The following is a 14310-nucleotide window of genomic DNA, read 5'->3' as shown; positions in this document are numbered from 1 at the left end:
ACACACAGGCAGACACGCGCACACCAACATTCACACACAGGCAGACACGCACACACCAACATTCACACACAGGCAGATACGCACACACCAACCTTCACACACAGGCAGACACGCGCACACCAACATTCACATACAGGCAGACATGCACACACACCAACATTCACACACAGGCAGACATGCACACACACCAACATTCACACACAGGCAGACACGCACACCAACATTCACACACAGGCAGACACGCATACACCAACATTCACACACAGGCAGACACGCGCACACCAACATTCACACACAGGCAGACACGCGCACACCAACATTCACACACAGGCAGACACGCACACCAACCTTCATACACAGGCAGACACGCGCACACCAACCTTCACACACAGGCAGACATGCACACACACCAACATTCACACACAGGCAGACATGCACACACACCAACATTCACCCACAGGCAGACATGCACACACCAACCTTCACACACAGGCAGACATGCACACACACCAACATTCACACACAGGCAGACATGCACACACACCAACATTCACACACAGGCAGACATGCACACACACCAACATTCACCCACAGGCAGACATGCACACACCAACCTTCACACACAGGCAGACATGCACACACACCAACATTCACACACAGGCAGACATGCACACACACCAACATTCACACACAGGCAGACACGCACACCAACATTCACACACAGGCAGACACGCGCACACCAACATTCACACACAGGCAGATACGCACACACCAACCTTCACACACAGGCAGACACGTGCACACCAACATTCACACACAGGCAGACACGCGCACACCAACATTCACACACAGGCAGACATGCACACACACCAACATTCACACACAGGCAGACATGCACACACACCAACATTCACACACAGGCAGACACGCGCACACCAACATTCACACACAGGCAGACACGCACACCAACATTCACACACAGGCAGACACGCGCACACCAACATTCACACACAGGCAGACACGCACACACCAACATTCACACACAGGCAGACATGCACACACACCAACATTCACACACAGGCAGACACGCATACACCAACATTCACACACAGGCAGACACGCACACCAACATTCACACACAGGCAGACACGCGCACACCAACATTCACATACAGGCAGACACACGCACACCAACATTCACACACACAGACACATGCACACACAAACATTCACACACAGGCAGACACACGCACACCAACATTCACATACAGGCAGACACGCATACACCAACATTCACACACAGGCAGACACGCATACACCAACATTCACACACAGGCAGACACGCACACCAACATTCACACACAGGCAGACACGCGCACACCAACATTCACACACAGGCAGACACGCATACACCAACATTCACACACAGGCAGACACGCACACCAACATTCACACACAGGCAGACACACACACACCAACATTCACACACAGGCAGACACGCATACACCAACATTCACACACAGGCAGACACGCACACCAACATTCACACACAGGCAGACACGCGCACACCAACATTCACACACAGGCAGACACACGCACACTAACATTCAGACACACAGACACATGCACACACAAACATTCCCACACAGGCAGACACACGCACACTAACATTCACACACAGGCAGACACGCGCACACCAACATTCACACACAGGCAGACACGCACACCAACATTCACACACAGGCAGACACGCGCACACCAACATTCACACACAGGCAGACACGCACACCAACCTTCATACACAGGCAGACACGCGCACAGCAACATTCACACACAGGCAGACATGCACACACCAACATTCACACACAGGCAGATACGCACACACCAACCTTCACACACAGGCAGACACGCGCACACCAACATTCACATACAGGCAGACATGCACACACACCAACATTCACACACAGGCAGACATGCACACACACCAACATTCACACACAGGCAGACACGCACACCAACATTCACACACAGGCAGACACGCGCACACCAACATTCACACACAGGCAGACACGCATACACCAACATTCACACACAGGCAGACACACGCACACCAACATTCACACACAGGCAGACACGCGCACACCAACATTCACACACTGGCAGACACGCACACCAACCTTCATACACAGGCAGACACGCGCACACCAACCTTCACACACAGGCAGACATGCACACACACCAACATTCACACACAGGCAGACATGCACACACACCAACATTCACCCACAGGCAGACATGCACACACCAACCTTCACACACAGGCAGACATGCACACACACCAACATTCACACACAGGCAGACATGCACACACACCAACATTCACACACAGGCAGACATGCACACACACCAACATTCACCCACAGGAAGACATGCACACACCAACCTTCACACACAGGCAGACATGCACACACACCAACATTCACACACAGGCAGACATGCACACACACCAACATTCACACACAGGCAGACACGCACACCAACATTCACACACAGGCAGACACGCGCACACCAACATTCACACACAGGCAGATATGCACACACCAACCTTCACACACAGGCAGACATGCACACACACCAACATTCACACACAGGCAGACATGCACACACACCAACATTCACACACAGGCAGACACGCACACCAACATTCACACACAGGCAGACACGCGCACACCAACATTCACACACAGGCAGACACGCGCACACCAACATTCACACACAGGCAGACACGCACACCAACCTTCACACACAGGCAGACACACGCACACCAACATTCACACACAGGCAGACACGCGCACACCAACATTCACACACAGGCAGACATGCACACACACCAACATTCACACACAGGCAGACACGCGCACACCAACATTCACACACAGGCAGACACGCACACCAACATTCACACACAGGCAGACACGCGCACACCAACATTCACACACAGGCAGACACGCGCACACCAACATTCACACACAGGCAGACATGCACACACACCAACATTCACACACAGGCAGACACGCATACACCAACATTCACACACAGGCAGACACGCACACCAACATTCACACACAGGCAGACACGCACACCAACATTCACACACAGGCAGACACACGCACACCAACATTCACACACACAGACACATGCACACACAAACATTCACACACAGGCAGACACACGCACACCAACATTCACATACAGGCAGACACGCATACACCAACATTCACACACAGGCAGACACGCATACACCAACATTCACACACAGGCAGACACGCACACCAACATTCACAGACAGGCAGACACGCACACACCAACATTCACACACAGGCAGACACGCATACACCAACATTCACACACAGGCAGACACGCACACCAACATTCACACACAGGCAGACACGCGCACACCAACATTCACACACAGGCAGACACACGCACACTAACATTCAGACACACAGACACATGCACACACAAACATTCACACACAGGCAGACACGCACACACCAACATTCACACACACTCAGACACGCGCACACCAACATTCACACACAGGCAGACATGCGCACACCAACCTTCACACACAGGCAGACACGCGCACACCAACATTCACACACACACACACAGACACATGCACACATAAACATTCACACACACACAAACACTCACATACAGACACATGCGCACACAAACACACAGACACATACATTCACACAGACACTCACACAGACACATGCACACACACACACACACAGATACATAATTGCCAATCCAGTGGGTGTCTCTTGCTCCCCACTCCCCCCACCCCCATCCCCCCGTGTTTTAAAACCAGCCCACTCCACAGAGGGTGGGGAATTCCACGGGGTGTGGTGAGTTCTGATGTGATGCTCTGTACCACAAGAGACAGGAAACAAGCAGCTGTCAGCACACGGGGAACTCCCAGAGACGTCATCATCACTGCTCAATGTGTCACAACGTCTTCACTCTGGACAACAACTCTCTACAACCAGCAGGAAAGAACAGAACAAACGTTACAGTGCAATGTATACCCAGGGTCAGTATCCAGCGCTCCCAGGGACAGGGACAGGGGGGTTAGATACAGTGTAGAGCTCCCTCTACATCCCCCTGACAGTGTGTCCCCCCCCTCCCACTTTATACCCAGGGTCAGCATCCAGTGCTCCCAGGGACAGGGACAGCACGGGGGGGGGGGGGGGGGGGGTAGATACAGTGTAGAGCTCCCTCTACATCCCCCTGACAGTGTGTCCCCCTCCCACTTTATACCCAGTGTCAGTATCCAGCGCTCCCAGGGACAGGGACAGGGGGGTTAGATACAGTGTAGAGCTCCCTCTACATCCCCCTGACAGTGTGTCCCCCCTCCCACTTTATACCCAGTGTCAGTATCCAGCGCTCCCAGGGACAGGGACAGCACGGGGGGGGGTTAGATACAGTGTAGAGCTCCCTCTACATCCCCCTGACAGTATGTCCCCCTGCTTTATAAAACTAGCAAAAGTATAATACTTCCTCAATATTACCATGAATATTATACAGGTACAGACCATTCAGCCCCCCCTTCTCCAGCCTGTCCCACAGGAACAGGAGACCATTCAGCCCCCCCTTCCCCAGTCTGTCCCACAGGAACAGGAGGCCATTCAGCCCCCCCTTCACAAGCCTGTCCCACAGGAACAGGAGGCCATTCAGGCCCCCCTCCCCCAGCCTGTCCCACAGAAACAGGAGGCCATTCAGCCCCCCCCTTCTCCAGCCTGTCCCACAGAAACAGGAGGCCATTCAGCCCCCCCTTCTCCAACCTGTCCCACAGAAACAGGAGGCCATTCAGCCCCCCCTTCTCCAACCTATCCCACAGAAACAGGAGGCCATTCAGCCCCCCCTTCCCCAGCCTGTCCCACAGGAACAGGAGGCCATTCAGGCCCCCCATCCCCAGCCTGTCCCACAGGAACAGGAGGCCATTCAGCCCCCTTCTCTTAGCCTTGTTGCATATTTTCTGTCCACCACAAACTGCAAGTGAAGGTGATTGGACCAGTTGCTGGGGTGTCGTTGCCATAGTGGACTGGCCAGGACTACCACAACCGAACTGTGTCTTTCCCAACTTCTCCTTTTCATACAAAACATTCACACAGTGTCATACACAGTTAGCTGGTGTACAAGGTCCCTGAGAGCATCGAATCCCTACAGTGTGGGAACAGGCCATTCAGCCCAACGACTCCTGAAGACTAACCCATCCAGACCCAATCATCGAACCCTGTATTCACCCCTGACCAATCCACCCTAACCTACACATCCCTGAACACTATGGGGTAATTTAGATGTGTAGGTTAGGGTGGATTGGCCGTGCTAAATTGTCCCGTAGTGTTCAGGGATGTGTAGGTTAGGGTGGATTGGCCATGCTAAATTGTCCCATAGTGTTCAGGGATGTGTAGGTTAGGGTGGATTGGTCGTGCAAAATTGTCCCATAGTGTTCAGGGATGTGTAGGTTAGGGTGGATTGGCCGTGCTAAATTGTCCCATAGTGTTCAGGGATGTGTAGGTTAGGGTGGATTGGCCGTGCTAAATTGTCCCATAGTGTTCAGGGATGTGTAGTTTAGGGTGGATTGGTCGTGCTAAATTGTCCCACAGTGTTCAGGGATGTGTAGGTTAGGGTGGATTGGCCATGCTAAATTGTCCCATAGTGTTCAGGGATGTGTAGGTAAGGGTGGATTGGCCATGCTAAATTGTCCCATAGTGTTCAGGGATGTGTAGGTTAGGGTGGATTGGCCGTGCTAAATTGTCCCATAGTGTTCAGGGATGTGTAGGTTAGGGTGGATTGACCGTGCTAAATTGTCCCACAGTGTTCAGGGATGTGTAGGTTAGGGTGGATTGGCCGTGCTAAATTGTCCCATAGTGTTCAGGGATGTGTAGGTTAGGGTGGATTGGACGTGCTAAATTGTCCCATAGTGTTCAGGGATGTGTAGGTTAGGGTGGATTGGACGTGCTAAATTGTCCCATAGTGTTCAGGGATGTGTAGTTTAGGGTGGATTGGTCGTGCTAAATTGTCCCATAGTGTTCAGGGATGTGTAGGTTAGGGTGGATTGGACGTGCTAAATTGTCCCATAGTGTTCAGGGATGTGTAGGTTAGGGTGGATTGGCCGTGCTAAATTGTCCCATAGTGTTCAGGGATGTGCAGGTTAGGGTGGGTTGGCCGTGCTAAATTGTCCCATAGTGTTCAGGGATGTGTAGGTTAGGGTGGATTGGTCGTGCTAAATTGTCCCATAGTGTTCAGGGATGTGTAGGTTAGGGTGGATTGGCCGTGCTAAATTGTCCCAAAGTGTTCAGGGATGTGCAGGTTAGGGTGGATTGGCCGTGCTAAATTGTCCCATAGTGTTCAGGGATGTGTAGTTTAGGGTGGATTGGTCGTGCTAAATTGTCCCACAGTGTTCAGGGATGTGTAGGTTAGGGTGGATTGGCCATGCTAAATTGTCCCATAGTGTTCAGGGATGTGTAGGTAAGGGTGGATTGGCCATGCTAAATTGTCCCATAGTGTTCAGGGATGTGTAGGTTAGGGTGGATTGGCCGTGCTAAATTGTCCCATAGTGTTCAGGGATGTGTAGGTTAGGGTGGATTGACCGTGCTAAATTGTCCCACAGTGTTCAGGGATGTGTAGGTTAGGGTGGATTGGCCGTGCTAAATTGTCCCATAGTGTTCAGGAATGTGTAGGTTAGGGTGGATTGGACGTGCTAAATTGTCCCATAGTGTTCAGGGATGTGTAGGTTAGGGTGGATTGGACGTGCTAAATTGTCCCATAGTGTTCAGGGATGTGTAGTTTAGGGTGGATTGGTCGTGCTAAATTGTCCCATAGTGTTCAGGGATGTGTAGGTTAGGGTGGATTGGACGTGCTAAATTGTCCCATAGTGTTCAGGGATGTGTAGGTTAGGGTGGATTGGCCGTGCTAAATTGTCCCATAGTGTTCAGGGATGTGAAGGTTAGGGTGGATTGGCCGTGCTAAATTGTCCCATAGTGTTCAGGGATGTGTAGGTTAGGGTGGATTGGCCGTGCTAAATTGTCCCACAGTGTTCAGGGATGTGTAGGTTAGGGTGGATTGGTCGTGCTAAATTGTCCCATAGTGTTCAGGGATGTGTAGGTTAGGGTGGATTGGCCGTGCTAAATTGTCCCAAAGTGTTCAGGGATGTGCAGGTTAGGGTGGATTGGCCGTGCTAAATTGTCCCATAGTGTTCAGGGATGTGTAGGTTAGGGTGAATTGGCCGTGCTAAATTGTCCCACAGTGTTCAGGGATGTGTAGGTTAGGGGGGGATTGGCCGTGCTAAATTGTCCCATAGTGTTCAGGGATGTGTAGGTTAGGGTGGATTGGCCGTGCTAAATTGTCCCATAGTGTTCAGGGATGTGTAGGTTAGGGTGGATTGGCCGTGCTAAATTGTCCCATAGTGTTCAGGGATGTGTAGGTTAGTGTGGATTGGCCGTGCTAAATTGTCCCACAGTGTTCAGGGATGTGTAGGTTAGGGGGGGATTGGCCGTGCTAAATTGTCCCATAGTGTTCAGGGATGTGTAGGTTAGGGTGGATTGGCCGTGCTAAATTGTCCCACAGTGTTCAGGGATGTGTAGGTTAGGGGGGGATTGGCCGTGCTAAATTGTCCCATAGTGTTCAGGGATGTGTAGGTTAGGGTGGATTGGCCGTGCTAAATTGTCCCACAGTGTTCAGGGATGTGTAGGTCAGGGTGGATTGGCCGTGCTCAATTGTCCCACAGTGTTCAGGGATGTGTAGGTTAGGGTGGATTGGCTATGCTAAATTGTCCCACAGTGTTCAGGGATGTGTAGGTTAGTGTGGATTGGCCATGGGAAATTGTCCCACAGTGTTCAGGGATGTGTAGGTTAGGGTGGATTGGCCGTGCTAAATTGTCCCATAGTGTTCAGGGATGTGTAGGTTAGGGTGGATTGGCCGTGGTTAAATGTGGAGTAATAACGTAGTGGGGAATGGGTCTGTGTGTGTTGCTCTTCAGTGGGTCGGTGTGGATTTGTTTCGCCGAAGGTCTTATTCCCACACCGTGGGGATTCGATGATCTTTCTGCAAGAGCGCGATAATTTGGATTTCTAAAATCGCAGCATTATGGTGATGATCCCTTCTTTCTGAAATACAAACGGTCAGAAAGTGCTTCTTAAACAGTGAATAAACGGAGCATGTTGTCAGAAAGCCAACTGCTGTGGACTGTTGTTTATCGAGTTGGGTGTATGGCCGGTCGGATACACATGAGGCCACTCACTGTGTCCTCAACTCAGTTCTGAACCAGGTTTAGAATTCTGTTTGAATCATTTTGGTCAGGTTTATTCCCAGTTGGTTCTGGGATCACTTGGCTCTGCCTGTCCCTTGCTGTTTGGCGGGTCGTCCTGTCTGGGGGGGCTTCACCAGGTTGACCCCTCATCTTCGGGTGTGCCCTGGCACTGCCCCCTGGCCTGCCCCTCCTGCCCCCTCTCTCCACTGAACCAGGGTCGATCCGCCCCCTGGCTTGAAGGGAATGGTCGAGTGCGGTGTGTGCCGGGCCGTGAGGTTACAGATTGTGCTGGAGGACGGTTCTGCTGCTGTCGGTGACCCCTAGCCCCTCACGGATGCCCCCCCCCCCGGTCTTTAGTATGGTGGTAGTGCCACACAACACGATGGAGGGTCTTCTCAATGTGAAGGTGGGACTTGGTCTCCGCATGGACTGGGCGGGTGGTCACTCTGACCGATACGGACAGGGACAGATCCATCTCCCGCCGGCAGATTGGTGAGGATGGGGTCAGGGATGTTTCTCCCCCCCTGTTGGTTCCCTCACCACCTCCTGTAATTGTGAAAATGGTATAAGGTTATAGAGGTAGGGAGGGGGTGTAGGGGCTGGAGGGGGTTACAGAGATAGGGAGGGGGTGTAGGGGCTGGAGGGGGGTTACAGAGATAGGGAGGGGGTGTAGGGGCTGGAGGGGGGTTACAGAGATAGGGAGGGGGTGTAGGGGCTGGAGGGGTTTACAGAGATAGGGAGGGGGTGTAGGGGCTGGAGGGGGGTTACTGAGATAGGGAGGGGGTGTAGGGGCTGGAGGGGGGTTACAGAGATAGGGAGGGGGTGTAGGGGCTGGAGGGGTTTACAGAGATAGGGAGGGGGTGTAGGGGTTGGAGGGGGTTACAGAGATAGGGAGGGGGTGTAGGGGCTGGAGGGGGGTTACAGAGATAGGGAGGGGGTGTAGGGGCTGGAGGGGGGTTACAGAGATAGGGAGGGGGTGTAGGGGCTGGAGGGGGGTTACAGAGATAGGGAGGGGGTGTAGGGGCTGGAGGGGTTTACAGAGATAGGGAGGGGGTGTAGGGGCTGGAGGGGGGTTACTGAGATAGGGAGGGGGTGTAGGGGCTGGAGGGGGGTTACAGAGATAGGGAGGGGGTGTAGGGGCTGGAGGGGTTTACAGAGATAGGGAGGGGGTGTAGGGGTTGGAGGGGGTTACAGAGATAGGGAGGGGGTGTAGGGGCTGGAGGGGGGTTACAGAGATAGGGTGGGGGGGTAGGGGCTGGAGGGGGTTACAGAGATAGGGAGGGGGTGTAGGGGCCGGAGGGGGGTTACAGAGATAGGGAGGGGGTGTAGGGGCTGGAGGGGGTTACAGAGATAGGGAGGGGGTGTAGGGGCTGGAGGGGGGTTACAGAGATAGGGATGGGGTGTAGGGGCTGGAGGGGGTTACAGAGATAGGGAGGGGGTGTAGGGGCCGGAGGGGGGTTACAGAGATAGGGAGGGGGTGTAGGGGGTGGAGGGCGTGTCCGGGTCTGGGGTGGGCAGTGTGCCCCACCCGCTCACTAGCGCTCCTTAGTGGCAGCAGCTGATGGTAGAGGTTCTCATCGAGGGATGTGCAGGAATCCCTCCCTTGGAAGGATTTCCGACGTGATACCCAACCTGCACATGAACCTCCTCTTGTGAAGGGTGTGTCTTTTGGAATGCTGTTCTCTGAAACTGAGGAACCAATTGTGGAAGGAACACGGCTGGCTTTATGGTTTTCCGCACTGGTGCCAAGGGCCCCTCTGTCAACCTGCTGGGAGACGTCCGCTGGTCCAAGGACGGGTGGCCAACTTCAATAGCACAAGCCTTTTCTCCTGCCAATCTCCACCCGAATTGTTCTCAAGCAGTTTGGGTCCGGGAACAAGACGGATCACAAGCGTTTTGATCTCTGTCAGCGTAGAAGCGGTCTCTCTGTTCTCTGCAGTCAAACCCCAGTTCAACAAAAGCAAGGCCTTGAAGGGGTCACGGCCCACCCAGAAAATTAACGCGCTTTCTCTTGCCCCACAGATGCTGCCTGAAGTGACGCCAGCATTCCCTGCGTTGGCTTCACAACCCATTTTAAAGGGGGCAGCACAGTGGTTAGCGCTGCTGCCTCACAGTGTCAGGGTCCCAGGTTTAATTCCAACCTCAGGGGTCACTGTGCGAACTCCACACACTCTCCCCGCTTCTGCGTGAGTTTCCACCGGGTGCTCCGATTTCGTCTCACAGTCCAGGGATGTGTAGGTTAGGGTGGATTGGCCGTGCTAAATTGTCCCACAGTGTTCAGGGATGTGTAGGTTAGGGTGGATTGGCCGTGCTAAATTGTCCCACAGTGTTCAGGGATGCGTAGGTTAGGGGGGATTGGCCGTGCTAAATTGTCCCACAGTGCTCAGGGATGTGTAGGTTAGGGTGGATTGGCCGTGCTAAATTGTCCCACAGTGTTCAGGGATGTGTAGGTTAGGGTGGATTGGCCGTGCTAAATTGTCCCACAGTGTTCAGGGATGTGCAGGTTAGGGTGGATTGGCCGTGCTAAATTGTCCCACAGTGTTCAGGGATGTGCAGGTTAGGGTGGATTGGCCGTGCTAAATTGTCCCACAGTGTTCAGGGATGTGCAGGTTAGCTGCCTAAGTCAGGGGTAAACATTGCAAAATAGGGTGGGGAAATGAGTCTGGGTGGGTTACTCTTTGGAGGGTCGGGGTGGACCTGTCGTGCCGAAGGGCCTGTTTCCACGCTGCAGGGAATTCTATGATTCATTAATCCTTCCTTCAGCAGTTGCTCTACCCTGTGACGTTTAACTTAACAGGCAGAGACCTCCTTATCCGAGTGGATCAGCCTCTTGCAAACCAGTGGAAACATCCAAAGGAAAATGTCTGAGAAGCACTGTTCTGACAGGAATCACGGGAGTCATGTCAGCAACCCACCAATACTAACCACCAAACTGCCTCCCAGCTCTCCTTCACCTATACTTCATGCTGTGTGTGTGGGGGGGGGGGGGGGGGGTAAGGGGATTACATTCCAAAATTATAGTGCCACATCACAGAGTCGATACCTGTTTCCCTGTAATAATGTGTGATAAATAAAAATCCTGATCCAAGCAGAGAAACTGGGATAGTGCTTTCTATCATCCCAGGTCTGGAAATCCTAGCACTTGGGAAGTTGTTGCACTTATTTTTAACTTCTGAGGCAACTCCCAGACCCAATGTCAAGGTGATACCATCAGTGTGAAAGGTGAGGGAGCTACACTGCGTCTGTTGTTGATTCAAAATGGTAGAGGGAGCTCTCCTCGGTGTCTCTCTCTGTGCCGAGGGAGGGCCAGTGAATGAATCAATGTTCTCGTGACATCACGGTCCCCTTACAAACAACACACTCGCCCACCCACCCACCCACTCCAGAGTCGGATCGTCGAACAAGGGTTAGGTTACAACAGGGAGCAAACCAGGTCATGATCCCTGGAATTGCCAGGGTTAAGGGGGAATCCGATCCAAGTTGCTCAGATATTGAGCGGGTCGGAGAGGTACAGCAGGGAAACAGACCCTTCGGTCCAACCCGTCCATGCCGACCAGATATCCTAACCCAATCTAGTCCCACCTGCCAGCACCCGGCCCATATCCCCCCAAACCCTTCCTATCCATATCCCCATCCAAATGCCTCTTAAATGTTGTCATTGTACCAGCCCCCACCACATCCTCTGGCAGCTCATTCCGTACACGTACCACCCTCTGGGTGAAAAAGTTGCCCCTTAGGTCTCTCTTATATCTTTCCCCTCTCACCCTAAACCTGTGCCCCTCTAGTTCTGGACTCCCCCACCCCCAGGGAAAAGACCTCATCTATTTACCCTATCGATACAAGAGAAACTATTTCCACTAGCTTGGAGCAAGGGGTTGAATGTTGGACAAGGCTGGGGGTTTGGAGGGGAACGGGGACAGGGTTCTAAGGTTCAAGCCAGATCTCTCTGGAGCGAGAAGGGAGTACTGACGCACAACAGGGGGGGGGGGGGGATATCCTGGAAACGCACTCGCCTGATTGATCACCAACGCCTGACCAACATTGGGTGGGTGTTTTTTTTTCCTTTGGATGGAGGCTAGTCATTCCAAAGATGCGAAAGGGCAATGGGTGTGGATGGAGTCAGGTCACTGATGAGTTGTCAGCGTGTTGCAGTCCAGGACAGACCTGAGGGATTTGTCGGAAGGTTCACCATCTCTCTCTCTCTCTCTCTCTCTCTGCCCGTCTCTTCCACTGGTGGTCACTGCCGTGCACCGTGTCTCAGTCTGCTCTCACCCCCCCCCCCCCTTCTTCTCCCTCCCTGGTTCCACCACTCGGTTGCTCTCTTTAGTTCCCAGTCAGTCTGTTTGATGCTCTTCCTATCTCCTTCTGCCTCACTCGGTGTGAGTCTCCCCCTTCCATCTCCCTCTCTATTCCTGTTCCCCTCTCTCAATCACTGTCCCTTCCTGTGTCTCTCTCTCTCTCTCTCTCTCTAGCAGTTCACTTCTCATCTTTGTGCTTCTCTGTTCACTCTCTCTCTCTCTCACTCTATCATAACGTTTCTCTCTTTGCCAGTCTCTCTCCTGCTGTCACCAACTGGGCTTCTCAGTCTCTCGATCTTGCTAGCGGTCTCTCTCTCTCTCCAGTTCCGTTGTATAACTCCGCGTCTCTCTGAATCACTCGCTCTGCTGCTCCCTCTGTCTCTATTAGTTTCCCCTTTCCCTTCACGGGTTCCCAGTCCTCTCCTCTTGCGTTTCTCTGTCTGTCTCGCAGTCTCTCCTCTCCCTTGTCCCTGAACGCAGGGAAGAGACAGCCTTCCGACAGCGGCTGCCCCATCCCGCGCCTGTAAAACCCCTCAGCGAGGCCTGTTCTGAGATTTTAAAAGGAGCATAATTGCGGCTCAGAGGGTCATTTCACCTACCTTGTGTGGGTCTCCTGGACATTAACACGGTAAACATTAACACAACCAAATATTTGGACGGGTCAGAGCCGGGCCCAGATCGGTTATCTCACAAGGGGAGCCATGGATAGGTTCGGGGAAAGTGGACAGATTAATCTGTAACCGATATCGATTGCACTGTCCCAGCAGTAAACACAGAGGTTCCCGACAGAGAGATCAGAGAGCCCATGGTCACTGAACACGCTGACGGGAACCCCACCAACTTCAACAAAGCTCACGGGCACTGGGCAAACCAACCCATCGATCACACGGCCCTGACACAGACAGAGATCTGTGAGCAGAGATCCCACCCACCCCCACCACAGACGCACTTAAGCTTCACAGCAGCCAGTCACAGAGAGACACACACACAGGCGCACACAGACACAGACACACAGACACACACGGGGCACAGGCGCACAGGCGCACACAGACACAGACACACACGGGGCACAGGCGCACACACACACACTCACACGGGGCACAGGCGCACACACACACACACACGGGGCACAGGCGCGCACACACACACACACACACACACGGGGCACAGGTGCACAGACACACACACACACGGGGCACAGGCGCACACACACACACACACAGGGCACAGGCACACACACACACACACACAGGGCACAGGCACACACAGACAGACACACACACACACACACACACACACACACACACGGGGCACAGGCGCACACAGACAGACACACACACACACGGGGCACAGGTGCACAAAGACAGACACACACACACACACAGGCTCACACAGACAGACAGACACACACACAGGCGCACACAGACAGACAGACAGACACACACACACGGGGAACAGGCGCACACACAGGCCCACACAGACACACACGCGCACAGAGACAGGCACATACACAGACACAGGCGCACATACACACAGGCACGTGCATGGACACGCGTGCGTGCAGACTGACACACACACACGGGCACAGGCACTCGTGCACACGCACAGGGCACAAGCCTGCGCACACACGGGCACAGATGTGCGTACACGCACCCAAAGGAGCACAGGCATGCGAGTGTGCACAGACACA

General features: G+C 53.3%; 1 protein-coding gene across 1 annotated transcript in view; it reads right to left on the bottom strand.

The window, feature by feature from the left end:
* Positions 1 to 13357, bottom strand: part of LOC140468668 (plasma protease C1 inhibitor-like) — a 45838-nt gene extending 32481 nt beyond the window's left edge. The window contains exons 1-2 of the mRNA XM_072564745.1: positions 13220 to 13357; positions 3943 to 4047 (exon numbers count right to left, since the gene is read on the bottom strand). Of these exons, the coding sequence (XP_072420846.1) occupies positions 3943 to 4002 (60 nt within the window). The 5' untranslated portion in view covers positions 4003 to 4047; positions 13220 to 13357. The remainder of the gene's footprint in view (positions 1 to 3942; positions 4048 to 13219) is intronic.
* Between the last annotated feature and the right edge of the window lie 953 nt (positions 13358 to 14310).

Source organism: Chiloscyllium punctatum, chromosome 47 (assembly GCF_047496795.1).
Source record: "Chiloscyllium punctatum isolate Juve2018m chromosome 47, sChiPun1.3, whole genome shotgun sequence".
NCBI lineage: Eukaryota > Metazoa > Chordata > Chondrichthyes > Orectolobiformes > Hemiscylliidae > Chiloscyllium > Chiloscyllium punctatum.
The sequence above is the reverse complement of the archived record's forward strand: the minus strand, read 5'-3'. Positions and strand labels throughout refer to the sequence as shown.